A 21,941-nucleotide genomic window follows, 5' to 3' on the forward strand; every position below is an offset into this window, starting at 1 on the left:
AAACAAAAAAAAAAGAAATATCCAGAATAGAAGTGAGCTGGATGCTAACGTATGAAGAATTACAAACCATTAAGAAAAAGAAAAACTTCAAAAGACAAAACCTTGCAAAAATAACGCAAAGAGTATCAAAGGTTAGAGAGTAGAACATTATTACTTAGGACCTAGCAATTCTGCTCCTACTTATATATCCTAGAGCAGTGCTTTTTCAAGTTGAGTATAATTCGCCTGGCAGATCATGGAATCTCTTACTGAGGCATCATCAGCAATTTTAAATGAAAAAGAAGAGTGCGTTATATACCAAGGTTTAGTAAGGGTATAAATGTTGTCTTATGAACCCTCTGTTTCAGGTAGTATGTGGGATGAGAAGTGTGTGTGTGTGTGTGTGTGTGTGTGTGTGTGTGTGTGTGTGTGTACAATATATTTCTTACTGTGAGCTATAGTCATAAGAAGTTTGAAAATGACAACTCTATTAAAACCGTTGCCTTTGAGCATCTGAGTTATTCACAGCATTGCAAACAAATGTACCAAAGCTATATGTAATAAAACAAATCTTAGAAACAAAGGTTTGACAAAAAAAGCATAACAGAAGAGCCCACACAATATGATGTCATTTTCATAAAATATAATAGGCAACATTTCATAATACATTACATAATATATCGCATTCTTAACTTTTTAAAGAAGGAAATGATACACACAAAATTCAAAATGGTGATTAGATTTGGGCTGAGGAGGGATAGGGATTAGATAAGGACCACACAGCACGTTCTTAAGTTGGGGAGTCACAATTCTTCCTTTATAACACGTCATAGCTACACAAATTATTTTGGATGTAATTAAGTCTTTATTTTGAAAGTTGTATTTGTATAAAACATGACATGATTGGACGTGAAATAGTTTTCTGGAAGTAAGAATGAGAACAAAAGGACGAAAGAGAGAAATAATAGAGCTATAACAAAGGAAAAGTCACTGAACATTTAATTCTATTTTTAGTGATTTCATTTATTAACTCTTAACTTCAACTACCCTGTTTCCCCGAAAATAAGACCTAGCCAGACAATCAGCTCTAATGCATCTTTTGGAGCAAAAATTAATATAAGACCCAGTCTTGAATTATATTACATAAGACCCGGTATAATATTATATCATATCATATCATATATTATATAAGACCCAGTCTTACATTATAGTAAAATAAGACTGGGTCTTACATCAATTTTTGCTCTGAAAGATGCATTAGAGCTGATTGACCAGCTAGGTCTTATTTTGGGGGAAATACAGCATATATTTATATGGATTAGACATTGCTAAGAAAACACATTATTAAGAAACTTGCCTGAGTTTACACAATTAACAATTATTATAAATCAGAATTTAAACCCAGGATTATCTTATCTCTAAAGCCCATGTTCTCCTCATTACTCACAGAAATGAACAGGTAACTGAATATAAATGTTTTGTCATAACTGCTCAAAAGCTCAAAGGTACCTGGGATATCTCTTAGTCCAACCCCTTTATTTTGTAGATAGGAAATTCAAAGAGACTAGGCTACTGGCCCTAAATACCCTATGACTTAAGCAGTTCTCAAGGTTTTTTGGTCTTAGGATCCTTTACACTCTTAAAAAGTACTGAGGCCGCACAAAAACCTTTTATTTGTATGGGGTATATCTATTACTACTTACCATATTGGAAATTAACACTAAGAAATATTACAAATATTAAGAAATTTATATTAACAATAAACCCATTACATGTTAATGAAAATAACATTTTTTGAAAAATGATTTTTCAAAACAATATAATGAGAAGAATGCTATGATTTCACATTTTTGCCTGTCTCTTTAAATTGTGGCTTAATAGAAGAATATCACATTCTACTATCTACTATTGCATTCAATCTATTGCATATTGTTTTCACTGAAGTATATGACAAAAATCCACGCTCAAATAGATATTCAGCTGTGAAAGGAGGACCTCACACACTCCCTAAAAAGGTCTCCTGGGCTCCCATGTTCTTCAGGCTGCAAGCTAAGATTTAATGCTCTAAAGGTTATACTCCTCTAGCCATTCTTCCTAAGGACTTGAACAAAGTTCTTAGTATAAAGGAAAGTCCTAAAGTATATAGGAAAGTATTGAATTAACATACACTATTTAGAAAATCTGAAAAAAATCTAATTTATCCTGGCACTTCCCTAATCTAGAATTCCCCCAGATATCTGAAATCCAGTCCAAATGTATAAGAATGAGGCCCACACTCAAACCTGTCTTCCTCATGGGAGTTTGTAAAGAGGAAAACACTACTATCAGAAAATAGTCCAGACTGCAGCCCATTACAATAGAAACCAGACTAGCTGGGCATCAGTACAGACCAAGCAAGTTAGACAAGGGCGGCAAAGAGTTTCTGTAAAGTGCCAAACAGTAAATATTCTAGGCTTGAGGATCATAAAGTCTCTGTTGCAAATAGTATTTGTAGCATGAAAGCAGCCATAAAACATGTATACCGTGTTTCCCCGAAAATAAGACCTAGCCGGACAAGCAGCTCTAATGGGTCTTTTGGAGCAAAAATTAATGTATGACCCGGTCTTATAGTAATTCTCATTTGTATTGTATTTCATTTTCTCTTTTGTATTGTATTCCATAGTATGTCTTATATTATATCATATCATATCGGGTCTTACATTAATTTTTGCTCCAAAAGACGAATTAGAGCTGATTGTCCAGCTAGGTTTATTTTCGGGGAAACACGGTAGCTGTGTGTCAATAAAACTTTATTTACAGAAACAGATCAGGCCAGACTTGGCTCTCAGGCCATGGTTCACTAAACCCTGCCTCAGACTTAACTGGTCAGCTCAAAATTGTAGTGGCTAAAACAAAGCTGTTTTATAAGATATTCTTTCTTGTTTGAATTGTTCTCTAACATAAATTTGTAAAGTAGTATCTTCCAATCTAAGATATATCTTTGTAATAACTTATGATAGTAATGCACTTTCCTCTCACTAAGGAAGAAAAAGGCAGAATGAATAAATCTTAGGTACATTCAAATAACTACAAGTTATTCAAACACCTAAAAGCACATATTTTAAAAAATGACAATGTATCCCAACAGAATGGCAAAACATTCCAGAGTAATAACTATGATAGTCAATAAAATAAAAATTATTTAAAGATATACGAAATTTGTCATTTCTGTTCCTTCTAGTCAATTTATATTATAAATTATTATATATAATTATAGTATTCCTTCTGAGTATAAAAAGAGTTCTTAAACAAGATACACAAAGCATAAACCATCATAAAACTCCAGAAATAGATAAGCCACAAATACGCAAAAGATATTCATAAACAATATAGCTAGCAAAGGATTAAGACCAAGAATATATAAAGAACTCCCACAAAACAAGAAAATTGAAATATTATGGAGATACAGCATTTAAAATTCATAAAATTTACAAATTTTTAAAACTCCAGCCATACCAAGTGATGAAGTAATATGAAGCAATGACAATTTATACATTGATGGTGAAAATGTAAACTGATACACCATTTTGGAAAAGATTTTCAATTACCTTATAATGGTCAACATCTATCTAAATCTTACAAATCAGCATTTCCACTTCTAGGAACACACAGCAAGAAACTTGAATATATACAAAATATATCAAAAATGCTCATCAACTGGTAAATGGATAAAGACATAGTATGGAATACAATACAAATGAGAAAATGAACACAACTGCATGGGTCAATATGGACGAATCTCAAACAATGACAAATAAAATCAGCAAGTTGCAAAAAAATGCATATAATGTGGTATTTATGTTAAATATAAACATGAAAAAATAGAATTCTTTATTAAGAGATATACATGTTGTTAAAAATATACATAAGACTTAAAAAAAACAAATTCAGGTCTGTGGGAGAGGAGTGTGGGGCTAACAATGGTAGACAAAGCAATTGGGATAGGGGATTTAATTTCATAAACAGTGGTAGGTACATTACTCCTTATACCCTTTTGTATGTCCAGAATATTTCATTAAAAATTTTAAATAAAAGCTACACATAACTAATTTAACAGTGGCTTATATTTAAAAAACCAAAAAAATTCGTACATGCTTCCAAACCAATTTTGTAACTGATTGTAACATGAGCAAAGGGCAAACATCAGCCAGAGCTTTTCTGTTTATTCAACCACCTTAGGTTCCTAAAATAACTTCATCTTTGAATATACTGCGCCACCTTGTGTTCAAAAGCTTCAATCTCCTATAAAATTCAGGGTACCATACCTGAAAATAGCTTTTGTGCTGTGGCATGAGGTTTCATTTCATTAAATTAAGCACATACAAAAAAGACATTTCAAAAACTTCTGATTTTCAAGAAGTTGGAAATATTTTATATTTCTATTTAGTTATTTCTTATTTTAGTTGTTGACTTTCAGAGAATAATCTGCCTTTTTTCCTTGATTTTAAGTATAGAACATTTTTTCAGGGAGTAAAACTCAAAATTATGGACAATTGAAATACAAAAATGCACTTTTATAAAAAAACTTACCTTTGAATGTGTAATTGATAAGGTGTCTACCCACACACGCCAGCCACCCCATTCATATTTGACTGCATGGTAAAGTAGGATTCTGAATATGGCATATACCATTTCTGTTATCTTTTGCTCATCTGAATTCTTAGGATTAAAATAGCAGAGAGAAAGCATCCACTCTTGCCACACAGAACATTGTAGCAAGCTCCTAAAAATTAGAAAAGGATATTGACATTAATAAATCATCTGAAAGAATTCTAAAAAGTTCAGAACAAAATAAATTAAAAACCCACCTGTATGTATTCAAAACAATTAAAGAATGTGGTATTGAAAACTAAATTTAACTGTATAGCAATTACTTATATACCTTAATGACGAGATTATGGAAAATTCATTTCACTGTCTTTTTTTAAACCACTTTTTCTTAGAACAAATGGGCTTACTCAAAGCTGGACTTGAATACTACAATAAATGCTTTCTGATTTGCTTACCTTCTGTTTTCTCTACTGTTATTAAAAAGTTTAATCATGTCAGAAAGAAAGGCTCTGCGAACTTCCAAGCTCTCTGGGCACTGAGGAGAATTTCGAAGTAGGGTCGCAATTACTTTTAGTATCTCTATAAGACAATTCATAAATTAGTAAAAATAAAACACTATAAAAAATTCCTGATGGAAAATCATCAATATACCGCAATTTCTTTCATTTCCCTGACATAAATGCCTACTAAAACCATCCTCTTTCATTTCATAAATATAATCATCAACTGCCAAAAAGAATGACAATGCATTCATGAACAAACATCCACAAATAAAGCAATTTTATTTCACTATCAGAATGTTAAAAGTTAAATTTTAAAATGTTATAATAAATCAAGTTAAATTATAAATAAATTAAATGACACTCAAACTGCTGACAAATTTCCTGTTAGTAAAGTTGATCTTAAAAAAAAAAAACACTATAATCAAAGTCTCAGAAAAAGAATCCTCATCTTCTTCAACAAAATTTATGATACGCACATACCCTTTTCATTCATTATCATGAAATTTAAAAGATGTCAAGATTTGTTTCCATGCTTGTAAAAGTAAATTTAGATACAAAAATACCCAAAGGAAATTGAAACCAATTCAACAACCCGAACAAATACAAATAAAATTACTACTGTAATAGTCTTGAATATAACGCTGCCTAAATTTCTTATACTTAGCTTTTTTTTGAATCTTTATAAAAATTTATTTGAATCTAACAGGATATGCCTGAAAGCAAGATCTCATCACTAAGGAAAATGTTTCACAGAATAACAGTTTGCAGTTTCTTTTATGCATTTGAGATTAAGAAAGATAGTAAGGAAGATTACATGAAGGTGGAAGAAAACTGTATTTAGCTTTAAGAAATTCTTTAAAATATATACTTAAATCCAGAACTTTAAAGAAACAAAAACAGCCATAACCCTGGTTTAAAATGAAATAATATATCAAATTTTTACCCAAAAATTGGGTAAACCAGCCTTTGCCAAGATTTTTGGTGAAGCAATAAGTCCAAAATAGCAAATATGAAGATACTTAATCATACAATTAATGGTATTTGGGGAGCAATTTCTGAATTCTTCTAATGAAAATTCAAATGTTGTCTACCTGAACAATGATTAAAAAAATGATGATAATCAAAATAATGAGAATGATGGCAATAGCCACTAACTCAGGATATACTACTGTGAGTCACTGTTGTAAGAAAATACATGTATTAACACATTTCATTTCTCTACAATACAGGTAGGTACTATTATTATACCCATTTTAGAGATAAGAAAACTAAGGCACACAGAAATTAAATAATTCACCCAAAGTCACAAAACTATTAAAACATGCAGACAAGACTAAAAGCCAGACAGTCTGTTTTTAAACACCACACTATCCTGCCTTTCTTTGCTGAGCTAGTGTATTATGTAGATAATATATTTTAAAATTCTTACTTCAATAAAAAGTCATCTTTCCCATAACCACATAAAATATATTTAATACTATGTTATGTTATATGTTCAAAATTTTCTCCCTGAGGGCTAAGAAAAATTAAACTTCATAGACATGTGTTTTTAAAACTACGGTAATACTGAAATCCAGTACCACAAACACAACTCACCACACAAAAAAGTAAATTTCAAAACTTACAAACCAGTTATTTTAATGTCAATAACCTTAAAAGGCAAGATTAAAACTTATACTTGTACAAGTCCTTAAGAATTCTAAATATCAAAAAACAAAAATTGTTAGACTAAGGTCATAAGCAATAAAATAGGTAGATAGTTTTCAATTTCAAACTTGGTGTTCTTAAATTGACAGTGATTTAATATGAAAGCTACCGCCATGGTTCATGTAATTTAGCCTGAAGTCACTCAACAGTGCAAGCAAAATTTTGCTGAGAATCTGAACATACAGTAAATCAAGATCTTATGCATATAATTCTTCAAAACCTCTATATAAACATTTCCACATAACCTGAGGTCAACTTGAAGTTAAATCAACATCAAACACATATAAAACTCGTATTATATCACTGCCTGTAAGGAAATATCCTTCAATGTGTTCTCAACAATATCAACTTTAGGTTTTTCACAGTAAACTTTTAGTAGCAAAAGTTACTTTGTAGAAGTATAAAAAAAGGAGGGACTGGGAGAAATGGGTGAAGGTGATCACTGAAAGGGAACAAACTTCCAGTGATGAGGTAAGTTATGAAGATGTAATGTATAGCATGGTGACCACAATTGACAATACTGTATTGTATATTTGAAAGTTGCTAAGAGAGTGTATCTTAAAAGTTTTCACCATAAATACACACAAAAAATTATAACTATTTGAAATGATCGATGGGTTAATTAACCTTACTATGGTAATCATTTCACAATAAATACATATATCAAATCATTAGGTTGAACATCTTAAACTTATATAACAGTTTATGTCAATTCTATTTCAATAAAGCTGGAAAAAATAAAAATATATGGAATACATACGAGGATTTTGTATCTTTACTGAAGAATCAGGATCTGGATGCTGTTTATGTATCACTTGCGTACAAATCTGTTCTATAAGAATCTACAGAAGTCAAACAATAGATTGTATTATCATAATCACTGCATTGCCATTACTAGTAATGAACTTTAAGTACAACAGTAATCAATATTATACAGTCCAATATTGTCATGCTAAATATCTTTTGCATTAAGTTAAATGATTTCAACACTGTAACTTTATTTTTACTTAATTATAAAATGAGACATCAAATAGTCAATACAGTGGAGGAAATACTTTAAAACAAAAGACCACATGCTTAATAATTCACAGATTAATCGATTTATTAAGATGTAACCACATCTTATTTATATAACTTAATTTCAAAATTGTACATCATACCTAAATGATCTTACTTAATCTGGATACTATGAACTCAATTATTCAGGCATTTTTATAATAAGAAATTAGCAAAATTAAATTCTAACTACATTCCTACCTCAAACAGGACATTATATGTGGTCATTGTGATCAAATTTGTCTGAAGCATGAGTCTTTCAGCGAGCAACGAAAACAATCCATGTCCAAGCATGACTTCAGCTTTCCTTCTGCAATGACATAAAAATAATCAAATGCAGTTCTATTATCCACTATTTAGTATGAATGTTGAAGAAGACACAAAAATGTTTTTCAAATTAACAACAAATTCCAACTCAATAACTCTGCCAATTTTCTTTGACCTAGAATTTACAAGGCCACAGGATCTTTAAGGAGAAAAAATATAAACTATAAGCACAGCTAAAGTTTAAGAAAAATAACAAGACGAGGTACACCACAGCACAGCGAAAATTTCCACCAAAATCTTCAGAGCAATTATTTATCAACTAGTTGCTTCGTCAGCACTAACCTAAACTCTACTATGGATGATATGAAATCCCAGTAAGTAGTTAAGTAGAAAAACAATGGGGAGGAAAAGGCAGAAAAAAATATAAGACATTTAAAAAATGAATACTGTAAAGATAAATATACCAAAATTAAACTTCCAAACAAAAATTTTAGAAACTAAAGGATTATAAACTTTAATTCTACACTTGGGTTCATCAATTTTTTTCCACGAAGGGGTGGATAATAATTATTTTAGGCTTTGTAACCATATGGTCTCTGTAGCAACAACTCAACACTGCTGTTGTAATGTGAAAAATTGCCATAGATAATAAGAAATTATTGTGGCTGTGTTAAAATAAAATTACAGGCAGCCAAGAATTCAACATAAAGGCCACAGTGTAACACCACTTTTCTACCACCAAAATTGTTAATTTTCATAATCAACCAATCCTGGTACAAGGAACAAGAGGTAAGATATGAATGTCTGCATTCAGCAAAGAAAAAAAACAGGAAGTTTTAGTTTTTAATTATGGATAAAGTAGGACACACATCCAGTTAACATGTCAGTTTTATATTATAGGTAAAGCAAATGATAATCAAGTCACCTGTAATGAAGTCTCTACTGTATCTAAAATTCAATTTATACAAATGTATTCTCATAATGAACAGAAAATTACATGGAAAATTTAAATAATTTTCATAGAAGACAAACAACATACTCCTGCTCCCACTTTATTTTCCACATGTAGAAATAAGATTAAATTTATATAGCATTTTATGAATAAAAATAAAGAAAAGAGAGACCACAGGAAACACAGAACACAAATACTACTCCAAGTATTTGTAAAATAAATAACACACTCCACTTCATTTTAGATTTCATGTATACTCACTTTGGGGCCAGGTGTTTTAAAAAATATCCCATTGCCTTGAGAGCTTGTACTCTGATTCCTTCACTTGTTGATGCCAGCAGTTTATAGATAACACTGAATGAATTAAAATTAAAAAAAATTACTCTGAGTATATTATTCAAAAGTAAAGATTCTAAAATATATATTATATATATATGTATATTTTATCACAGTCATATGAGTATAAGATATGGGTAAACTTAATATACATTTTGACATTTAAAAACACTTAACTATTTTTTGTCTTCAAAGAACCCGCATTAGATATAAAGATGCATATAAACTGAAAGTAAATTAGTGAGAGAAAGTAAATTAGGAGAAAAATATACCATGCTAACACTAACCAAAAAAAAAAAAAACAAAAGTGGCTATACTCATCTCAGAACAGACTTCAAAGTAAGGAAAGTTATCAGAGAGGAAAAAGCGAATTACATAATGATAAAGGTGGCAATTCTCCAAGACGACATAATACTCCTTACCATACATCACCTAACAATAGAGCCTAAAAGTATGTGAGGCAAAAACTAACAGAACTGAGAGGAGAAATATATGAATTCACCATCATAGTTAGAGACTTCAGCATCCCTTTCTCAGAAATGGACCCAGTAGGAAGAACACCAGTGAGGACACAGTGAAACTCAACAATACCATCAATCAATCAAATATAACTGATAGCTATAGACTACTTCATCCAACAACAGCAGAATACACATTTTTCTCAAGCTCACAAGGAACATTCACCAAGTAGACCACATTCAGGGCCATTAAAACAGCTAAACAAATATTATACGATTTCTAATCTTTACATTTATTCTCAGACCATAATTGAATTAAAGTAGAAATCAATAACAGAAAGATAGCTACAAAATTCAAAATACTTGGAGATTAAACAGCACACTTCTAAATGGCATGTAGGTCAAAGAAATCTCAAGAAAAATTAAAAGTATTTTCAACTAAATGAAAATAAAAACACAACTTACAAAAATCCATGAGACACAGCAAAAGCTGAGCTTACAGGAAAATCCCTAGCACTGAAAGCATATATTAGAAAAGAAGAAAGAGGGAGCATTTGAAATCTTGCTCCCCAGTATATGTTATCAGTTTGGCTCATATAAACCATTATGAAAATTATCTACAGGTGTGCACATTTTTTACGTCAACAATGACTTGGCTGGATTATGAAGCCCAACCAGGACCACCCTGTGGACCCAGACCAGTGCTAAGTACAAGCAAGGGTCCATTATGCCCCATCGGCTCCCTGCTGATGAAGTTGGGTGAGTTTCTCTCAGAATTTTGGGCCTTCTTCCTTTAATTAGCAAGCCACACCTTTGTTGATAAGGGTTAAGATAATGCAGGGAAAGGGGGGAAAATGGGTTCCTGCTTTTAATTTTGGCTTTTAATGGATTGCTTACTGAGAGCCTGAAAAAAATCTTTGCTGGTTAAACGAGAGACTGAACTCTCTTGAGCACCAAAAAAGAAAAGACACTTGCTGCCCCAATGGGGTGACAATAGTTGTTCAAACCCCCAAATATGGAGTGGAGGGAATGAGTACCAGGAGTTGTCCACTGCGGTAGCCCAGCTGACCCCGGAGAAGCCAGTAGGAGCCCCAGGGAGAAGAGTAAGGTGCCCTGAAATGGGTTCACCAGAGAGAAAGGGAGCCAGGCGTGTCTTGGAAAGCACTGCGGTTCCGGTGGCATTCCATAAGCTCTCAATGGCCCTTGCTTGGGTATTCTTAGGTGACTAAGAATCTTTGAGGGGTTGCCAGAGGAAATTGCCTCTAGGGCATAAAGCGGTCCTATAGAGATAGCCCCAGAATTTGGCTCATCTCCTGGAGACGTACATGTAAAGTGCTGGTTTTTCCTAGAAGTTTGTCAGACTCTACAGATCTCAAAATTAACATGGAAAAATCATGCTTCTGAGGATGTCAAGATCCATGACAGTCAGCGTCCCATTAATATTTAAATGGCCAAAATGAGGATCCTTTGATACTTCGAAATTTTTGCGTGCACAATTAGAAAAAGCCGGTTATAAAATCAAGCAGAATGAAAACAAAACAAACAAAAAAGAAACTTAAGACTCTGTCTCAGAACTTAAGATGTCCTTCTACCCCTAAACTAAAATGAAACTATGTATAAGGATTTAGAAAAATGGAACAACCTCTGATGTTGTTTGGGTGTCAACCCAATTATTTTGAGGTTTAACAATGGCTGTCCTTGTTTTAGAAGGGGGAATGTCATTTGGAACTTGACTTGTCATGGACAGATAAGAACTGGAAATGCCTCCAGGGTAAAATTTAGATCCAATTGTTCTTCTATAAACCAGTGAATTTTTCTCATTGCTAAAAGGTCGCTGTTTGTGTTGTAACTGCACATGAACTTCATTTTTTAGCATGCATTCTACTTTAATCCAAGCTAGCTTTGTTTAGCCTGATAGAACTATAACTCACTTTCATTCCTTCCCCAGATCCTCCTGCCTGTACATACTGTATGTCCGCTCCTTTTAATCATTAAGCCCTTAGGACATTAGGTTCTGGTCAGAGTCAAACTCACTTAAGAATAAAGCTTCAGGTCTATCAACCATGACCAACATACAATAACCAAACCTCAAACTAGAATAAGGTTTTAGTCAAACAGAGGTAACACCTTGGCCTCAGTTATGCTTCAGTTCCAGACTCATGAAAGCAGAACGGCCCCAGGGACCTCATCAGGCACCAGGACCTGAAGCCATGATCAATTGCTCCCTGCCTTAGCCCCAACCAATCAGTAGGGCCCACGCCCCCAGCTCCCCAGTAACCACGATCAATGATTTTTCCCTTATATAACCTAGATGTTAGGGAGCCAGGTTTTGGAGAGCGCTAGCTCACCTGTGTCTCTGGGCTTGGCACCAACCCCTTAAATAAACCTTTACTTTCTTTGCTGTAAATGTAAATCCTGCTAGTCTTTGTTTGGCTTGGACACGTGCAGACAAGAGGTCCCTTTGAATCTACAGTAACAGTGTGTGTGTGTGTGTGTGTGTGTATGTGTGTGTGTGAGAGAGAACCAAAAAAATGTATACACATTTTAATAAAGGAAAAACTGTATTAAAATTGTAATATTCAATATATACCAATAACAAAAGATGAAATGAAATCATGTGTATACAACTTTTTCACACCCCCGATATAAATGCTATAAATGTAAGATAATTTTCTACCTCTGGATGGTATTGTTAAAATTAAAGACAAGCACTTGTAAGAAAGGGCACTCTAAAATTCTCAAAAATACAGAAACTAACTCAAAGGCTTTCAAGTTCAGATGATCTAAAATTAATCCTCAGAAAAATAAAAATTAGCTTAAGTTTGTTCATTTAAGTAAACGTGTTTATTTTGCCTGGGTTTTATAAAAATAAGTGCATGTTAATAATTGAGTTATGTATATGCAAAATGTTTCTAGAGGTTTTAAAATGTCCAAGCTAAATAATGCTAACAGATTTCTTAGTTTTCATTAGAAATTGAGATTTTAGGGGTTAAGATCTCAATATATGTAGGAATAACTTGTCAGTTTTTCAGAAGCGTTCCTGAAACACCTCAAAAGATTTGAAATTGCATGGGAAGCATTGTAAAATAAGCGATGAAAACTTCTAAGATTATTGTATGGGTAAACAATGATCGTAAAAAATGAATAATTGGGGCTATGGGAAACCGAAGACAGCTAGTTGGTTCTTCCCCAATCCCTGGATTCCCATTTTTCAGTTGCTGCATTCCTTCATGCATCACAGTGCGTTTAGGCTGAACTTAGATGAAGGAACTTATGAGCTGAAATTATTGAAAAAAGATATCTTACACCATTGCCAAGGTTTGATAGAATCACTTCAAGAAAATGCCAAGTTGGTAACCACTTCCTTTCACAGTGAGATCCCAGGAGACAAAGACTTTAGATAGTTTTTGGAAAGGAAACCAAACAAAAGACACTCTCCAACCTCACTGGAAGGTTCCTTATAAGGTGGCTAAGTGCGAATGGAATCTACCCATCTACAGACATCAAAGACTCCTCAATGGCAAGAAACTCTGACACCAGAGGTAGATAGTTACCCCAAGAATTCACAGGTCCTGTATGCCTATGGATTGATACTGAACTCAGAATCCATTTTGTTTGATTGTCTTTAACTGTGTACTAATGATATTAGTCATAATAACAGCTGTACTTATTCTTTGAGATTTTTTTATGTAGTCAAACTGTTTTTGATTACTGAACATGTAAAACATAATTGTTACTACTCTTTTCATGGCTCATGTAAATGTTATTCTAGATGTCAAATACAGGAAATGAGACACAACGCAAAACTTGAATCATGATAGTTCACAGGACAGAAATGATCCAGAGTGTTTTCCCCTCTCCAGGCTATGAAGGCCATGAGACCTGACTGCCTTCCATTTACCTGCCCTTCCCGTTTTGGGAAAATTCAGCCTCAACTCAGACCCCATGGTTATGGGTCATGGTATTGCTCTATCCCCAGTGGTCAACAAGACAGCGTGGATACTGAGACTTCCTAGGAATCGGCCTTCCTACGGTAGTAGTATGAGACCACATTATCTGACCAAAAGATTGGTAATCAATGTATCCTTTGGACTCATTATGACAAAAAATGGGAACTGTCAATGAAAAAAGGGGTTCTATGGAAAGTAACCTCACAGGCTGCTCTGATCATAAATTCTTAACTAGGAAGGTTAGGGTGGATAGTCACACCCCAGGCATGTAACTTCTATAGCAAAAGGTTTGTCTATGCCTTACGTAAGCCCTGTCCATGTTTCTGTGCATCTAGGTTAAGATGTCTCTGAAATAAACATCCTCAAGAAAGCACATAATCTTGTTAAGTATCTTGTAATCCAAGCCCCACTTTGCTTTCCCCTACCTCTATGTAATATCCTTTACTTGCATCCTTAATTTCAAATTCATAAAAGAAATGATAAAACTATTATTCTGCATTTGAGATCTTGTCCCCTAGATTATGTCAGCAGTTTGGCTCAAATGAACTCTTATAAAAATTTTTCTTTAAAAAAAGAAAAAGATCTAAAATCAGTAATCTAAATTTCCACCCTAGGAAACTACAAAAAGTGGAGACAATTCAATCCAAAGTAGAAGAAAAGAAATAATAAGTATTAGAGTAGAAATCAACAAAATTGAAAACAGCAAATCAATGGAGAAAAATCAATAGAACCAAAAGATGGTTCTTTGTACAGATCAATAAAATCAATAAGCTCTTAGTCAGCCTAAAGAAAAAAGAGAGCACACATCTTACCAATATCATCAATGAAAGAGGGGCTACCACTACAGAACCCATAGACATACAAAGAATAATACTACGACTCTATGCCCACAAATTCTATAACCTATATGACATAGACAAAGTCTTTCAAAGATACAATCTGCTAAAACTCACAGAAGTAAAGATAGATTATTTGAATAGACTTATATTAAAGATACTGAATCAATAATAATATTCCAAAGCAGATGGGTTCACTGGTGAATTCTACCAAATATTTAAGAAAGAAATTATACCAATTCTCAAATATTCTTTGGAAGAAAGACGCAAAAGGAAGACTTCCTAACTCATTTCATGAGGCACCATTACCCTACACCAAACCCAGGAAAAACATTACAAGAAAACTACAGACCAGTATTTCTCATTAACAAAGATGAAAAAGTTCTCAAGAAAATATTAGCAAATCAAATTTTTAAAAAGTATTAAAAGAATTATATATCATGGCCAAGTGAGATTTATCTCAGGTATGCAAGGATAGTTCAATATTTGAAAATCAATTAATATAATCATCATATGAACAGATAAGAAAAATTAGTGATCCTATCATAGTAGATGCAGAAAGAGCATTTGACAAAATCCAATACGCATTCACGTTAAGAATTCTAAACTAGATATAAAGAGGTACTTTCTCAACCTGATAAAAACTATCTACAAAAAAACCTACAGCTAACGTTAGACTTAAAGGGAAGAAACTCAAAACATTCCTGTTAAGATCAGGTACAAGACAAGAATGACCCCTCTCGCCACTCCTTTTCAACATCATACTAGAAGTTCCTACTAATGCAGTAAGGCAAGAAAAGAGAAAAGATGCTATGTAGATTGTGAAGGAATACATAAAACTGTGTGTGCTCACAGATGACATGACAGTCTACGAAGAAAATCTAAAAGAACTGACAGAAAATGCTGAAACTAAAAAGTGATTATAGTAAGGTTATAGAATACAAAGTTAATATACAACAGTCAATTGCTTTCCTACATGCCAACAATGAACAATGAATGTGAAATTAAAAACACAATACCACTTACATCAGCACCCAAAAAAATGAAATCCTTAGATATCCATCAACCAAAGTATGTACAAGATCTATGTGATGAAAACTACAAAACTGATGAACACAACTCAAAGAAGAACTAAATAAATGAAAAGAAAAATCCATGTTCCTGGATAGGAAGACTCAATATTCTCAAGATCCTTCCCAAATGGATCTGTAGATTCAATGAAATTCCAATGAAAATCCCAGTAAGTTACCTTATGGATATAAACCATTCTAAAGTTTACATGGAGAGCAAAAGCCCAGAGAAGCCAACACGATATTGAAAAACATAGTTGTAAGACTGATGTTACCTGACTTCTATTTATTTATCAAGACTTACTATCAAGCTACAGTAATCAAGACAGTGTGATATTGGCATAGAATACACAAAGAGATCTTTGGAACAGAATAGTCTAGAAATAGACCCATATAAATACAGTCAACTGACCTTTTATATGAGAGAAGCAAATGCAATATAATGATCCAAAGATACTCTTTTCAACAAATGATGCTGAAATATCTGGACATCCACACGCAAGTAAATGAACTCAAACACAGACCTTATACCCTTCATAAAATGAACTCAAAATGGACCTAAATGTAAAATGCAAAACTATAAAACTCCTAGAAGACAATGTAGGAGAAAACTTACATGACCTTGGGTATTGTGATGCCTTTTTAGATACAATACCAAATAACGATCCACAAAAGAAATAAATGATAAACTGGACTTCATTAAAATTTAAAACTTCTGCTCTGCAAAAAGCAATACAAGGGGCCGGCCCAGTGGCTCAGGCAGTTGGAGCTCCATGCTCCTAACTCCGAAGGCTGCCGGTTCGATTCCCACACGGGCCAGTGGGCTCTCAACCACAAGGTTGCCCGTTCAACTCCTTGAGTCCCACAAGGGATGGTGGGCTCCGCCCCCTGCAACTAAAATTGAACACCTTGAGCTGAGCTGCCGCTGGGTTCCTGGATGGGTCAGTTGGTTGGAGCGCATCCTCTCAACCACAAGGTTGCCAGTTCAATTCCTCGACTCCCGCAAGGGATGGTGGGCTGTGCCCTCTGCAACTAGCAACGGCAACTGGACCTGGAGCTGAGCTGCGCCCTCCACAACTAAGACTGAAAGGACAACAACTTGAAGCTGAACAGCACCCTCCATAACTAAGATTGAAAGGACAACAACTTGACTTGGAAAAAAGTCTTGGAAGTACACACTGTTCCCAATAAAATCCTGTTCCCCTTCCCCAATAAAATCTTAAAAAAAAAAAAATAAAGCAATACAAGTGAAAATGAAAGAAGACACAGACTGGGAGAAAACATTCACAAAAGACCCATCTGATAAAGGACTGTTATCCAAAATATCCAAAGAACTCTTAAAACTCTACAATAAGAACAATCTGATTAAAAAATGAGCCAAAGACCTTAATAGACACCTCATGGAAGAAGATATACAGTTGGCAAATAAGCATAGGAATAAATGCTCCATATCATATATCACCTGGGAAAGATAAATTAAAACAAGAAGATACCACTACACACCTATAAGAATGGCCAAACTCTAGAAGACTGACAATACCAAATACGGGAGAAAATGTGGAGGAGAACAGGACCTCTCCTTCATTGCAAATGGGAATACAAAATGGTACAGCCACTTTGGAAGACAGTTTGGTGGTTTCTTACAAAACTAAACATACTCTCATCATATAAGCCAGCAACCACACTCCTTGGTATTTACCCAAAGGAGTTGAAAACTTACATCCACACAGAAACCTACACATGCATGTTTATAACAGCCAAAACTTGCGAGCAATTAAGATATCCTTCGGTACAAAAATGGATAAACTGTGTACATACAAATAATATTATTCAACCCTAAAAGAAATGAGCTATCATGCCATGAAAAGACATGGAGGAATTTCAAACGAATACTACTAAGTAAAAGAAGCCACTATGAAAATGCTACCGTATGATTCCAACTACTACATGATATTCTGCAAAAGGCAGAACTATGGAGACAATAAAACTATGGAGACAGGGCTTGGGGTGCTGTGGGGAACAGATGAACAGGCAGAGCACGAAATATTTTTAGAGCAGTGAAAATACTCTACATGATACCCTAATTACAGATACATGCCATCATACATTTGTCAAAATCCACAAAATGCACACCACCAAGAGTGAACCATAATGTAAACTACAAACTTTGTGTGATTATGATGTGTCAATGTAGGGTTGTTAACTCTACCACTCTGGTTGGGGGTGTTCACAATGGGAGGCTATACCTGTGTGGGGGCAGGGGATACATGAGAAATCTCTGTACCTCCTTCTCAATTTTATTGTAAACATAAAACTGCTCTAAAAAAAGTGAAGTCTTACAAAAATATTGCTTGTCTCACGCTAGTTATTGTTTCTTTTACTGAAGACTAAGAAATGAGAACAAACTGGAATATTTAGACACTATAGTAACTTTTCCATGCATAAACATATGCAATTGTATAACTGTGTACAATTTATTTGTATAGCTTGTATAAAGTTGGCTTTGAGAGACTTTTTTTGACTTATTAGAAGCTTATCAGTGGCCTTTGGAGACTACCAACATTTTTTTTTTTAACATCAATACAAAATCACTGTTTGATGGTACAACATATTTAAATCTGTAAATAATTCTCACCACGAAAAGCAAGAAAACAGGAAACTGAGTAACAGGTAATGCATGATAATCAGAAATAATTACAAAAGAAAAAAATTAAAGAGAAATAAAACCTGAAAACAAATTTTACATTCAATTCTCAATTACATAGTAATCTAATTTAATGTTTTAACAAATCTTTGAGGCCATTGAGCACAGATTTCAATATAAGCAAATTACAACAAAATTGGAGTACAAAACAAAATTTGAGTACAATACAAAATTTGAGGACAAGCAAAGTTCAACTGATTCAGTATAGCATTTCCTTTCTCATAAATTTATAAAAAAATCAGAAATTTTTATGATTATTTAAAATATTGTCGACTATCTTCCTTGCATAAAAATTTCAATGTTTAGTAACTAAGTTTGAAAAAAAACATGAACAAAAAAGAAAAATGTTGATCTTCTAGTGAGCAACAGAAAAGGAAATATAGAAAAAGAAGTTTGATTCCTCTTAAAATATGAATTAAAAACATGCAGGTCTATAACACATTATGATCTCATAAAATATCTGAAACTAGTCATCTTTTAATTCAAATGGTACTACGTACTAAAACTGTAACAGTCAATCCTTAGGGCAACATTGATATGTTTATATCTTTCTTTTCTTCAATGATTTAAATCAAGTAAAATAAAAATTAAGTTGTTTGCAAAAGAAATATTAACATAAGTTTAATACTGATTTAAAAACCACATATTCTAGGATATTTTAACAGAGCAAAAGTCTACATTTGCTATAGCTTAAATTAAAAATTTCTTTGGTTAAAATCACAATGGTTTCATCAAGAAGAACTCCAGATACAACTATCTAATCACTTTCAAATAATAAATGTTATTTCAACTCTGGACTCTGGTTTTCCATAAATTATTGGCTTTTTCTCTGTTTAATTATTTGCCTTGTCTAATCTGCAGACTTTGTTTTCTCAATGAATACAGTTTCTTCTTTCTCTGCTCATTTTATTTTCTTTTTCTTTCCCTTTCTCCTTCCTCAGTGGAGCTAACTCCCAAACCAGTTCAGTTGGTGAGAAGTGTAGTTGTAGTTAGTGAGAAGTGTAGTTTTACCAGCTTGGGGCTGGCAGCAAAAAGCAAGTGTTACTTGCAGAGGGGCAGACTTGATTCATTCAGAGTAAAGAATGAATACTCCAGTTTTTCAGCAAAAAGTTGCAGAATGAGTTATGAATAAAAGGGGAAAACCTGCAGCTTTGCTAGACAAGGTTGCAATCACAATGAAAGATGAGCAGCAGGCCAGAAAGAAATTTAACAGAGAGACGGTAAAAATAAAAGTCACAGAAGGACTGAGGTAACTTCTCCTCACATAACGACCTAACTGGGAAAGTTATACATATTTACAGGAGAAATACGTATTTACGGAGAAATAGTAAGTGAAAAGAAAAAAGAAAAAAGAAAAAGAAAATAAGGGCTTAAAACATCTCAAATTTTGTGATAAAGAAAATTATAATGAAATTGCAGGTGGTAGAGGGCAAAACAATATGTCTTCAAAGCAAGTACAAAAATATAGACATTGGGTAATATTTAGCAAAGAAAGACTTGAATTGCCATAAATTTCTCTATAGAGGCCAGCAGACAGTGGGAAAATATTTTAAGGTACTAAAGGAAAAAACTAGAAATACAGAATTCTACATAAAGCAAAAATATCCTTGGGTGATGAAGGCCAAATAAAAATATTTTGGGAAACAAAACAAAGAAATTATGTTTGCAGGAAAAGCGCTCAACAAGAAATGCTATAAAGTTCTTCAGGAATGAAGGAGGAGCAAAAGAAATTGTAAACATCGGAGAGAAAATTTTTTTTTCCCTTTAAGTCTTTACATATAACAAGTGAAACTACGTAACATTGTCTAGAGAAGCTTATAATGCATTAGATGTTAAAAGGAAAAATGGTGGAGGTTAACAAAAATCAGTACATTTGCAATGGTTCTATATTTTATTTCAAGAGATAAAATATTAACTCTAAGTAGACTGTGCAATCTCTAGAACAACCATTAAAAAAAATTAGAAACTGACCAAAAACCAAATAAATAGATTAATTTTAAAAGAATCCTAAAAGAATTTAAATACAAAGAACAGAGGAAAGGAAAAACACAGGAAAAAATTATACTGGGGCAAATAAGTAATAAAATGCTAGATGAAAATAAAACCAGTATCAATAATTACATTGAAAGTAAATAGTCTAAAATCAATAAAAAGACTGAGTTTCTCAGAGTACATTTTAAAAACATAAAACTTCCGTCTACACTGAATGTACTATTCATTGTTTTCCACAGGAATGGGCAGAGAATGACACAATGTGCAGAGAATGACAGAGACAAAGGGAGAGAAAGGGAGACAGAGAGATTAATTTATTTTAAGGAATGGGCTCACGCATCGCAGAGGCTTACTAAATCCAGAATCTGCAGAGTAGATCAGTACTCTAGAGAGTGAGAAAAAAGTTGTAGTTCAAGTCCAAGGGCATTCTGTCAGAATTCCTTTTTGCTCAGAAAGCAAGTGTTGATTCTACTAAAGCCTTTAACTAATTTGATGAAGCCAACCCACATTATGGACAGAAACCAGTTTTCTTCAAAGTCCACCAGCTTGAATACTGAACACATCCAAAAACCACTTTCACATAATTATCCAGAATAATGTTTGACCAAATATCAAGGAACTGTGACCCAGCCAAGTGTACATAAAATTAGCCATTAGACTCTGTCAACAAGAAATTCAATTAAATATAAAGACATAGCTAAATTAAAAAGATGGAAAAAAAGATAAACAATGCAAATCCACAGCAAAAGAAAGCTGGATTCGCTATATAAAGTCACAACAGATTTCACATCAAGAAACTTTTCCAGGGATAAAAAAGGAAGTAACACAGTTATAAAAGCATCAATTTCCCAAAACAACATAACAGTCCTAAATACAGATGGACTTAATATCAGTTAAAACACAGGGAAGCAAAAAATGAAAGAAAGAAAAAAACTATAAAAAAAGAAAAAATTTAAAATATATAATTATAGTCAGAGATTACGATAATCATATCTCAATAAATGACAGAACAAGTAGATCAGGCGTCGGTAATGGCAAAGATTTAAAGAACCCTATTAAGTTAGCCTAACTGAGCCTTATAGAACACTACATCCAACAACATCAGAAGACATGTACTTTTCCAGTGTACATGGAAGTTTTACTCAGATATACCATATTCGTAAAGCTAGTGTCAATAAATTTAAAAGGATTCAAGACATACAAAGATGCTCATAAACCACAATGGAATTAAATTAAAACTCAAACATAAAAATATCTCTGGAACACATCGCTAAATAACACATGGCTAAAATAAGAAATAAAAACAAAAAACTGAAAGTATTTTTAACTGAATAAAAGTGAGATTAAACTAAAAGTATTTCGGAAGAAATCTATAGCACTAAATGCCTATATTCAACAAAAAGAAAGGTCCCAAAAACAGTGACAAACAATAGATTTGTTCAACCTCTAACCAAATTGATCTGGCAAAAAAAAAAAAGAAGATTATTAGCATCAGAAATGAGAGAGATGACATCAACAGGCTGTTCAGATATTTAAATGGA

General features: G+C 33.2%; 1 protein-coding gene across 3 annotated transcripts in view; it reads right to left on the reverse strand.

Moving 5' to 3' along the window:
* Window positions 1-21,941, reverse strand: part of LRBA (LPS responsive beige-like anchor protein) — a 570,825-nt gene that overhangs the window by 459,167 nt on the left and 89,717 nt on the right. For all 3 annotated transcript variants that reach the window (XM_081075612.1, XM_081075611.1, XM_081075613.1), the window contains exons 18-22: window positions 9,316-9,408; window positions 8,037-8,145; window positions 7,540-7,621; window positions 5,025-5,148; window positions 4,549-4,741 (exon numbers count right to left, since the gene is read on the reverse strand). In XM_081075612.1, coding sequence (XP_080931738.1) covers window positions 4,549-4,741; window positions 5,025-5,148; window positions 7,540-7,621; window positions 8,037-8,145; window positions 9,316-9,408 — 601 coding nt within the window. The remainder of the gene's footprint in view (window positions 1-4,548; window positions 4,742-5,024; window positions 5,149-7,539; window positions 7,622-8,036; window positions 8,146-9,315; window positions 9,409-21,941) is intronic.

This window comes from Rhinolophus hipposideros, assembly GCF_964194185.1.
Source record: "Rhinolophus hipposideros genome assembly, chromosome: 16".
Lineage (NCBI taxonomy): Eukaryota > Metazoa > Chordata > Mammalia > Chiroptera > Rhinolophidae > Rhinolophus > Rhinolophus hipposideros.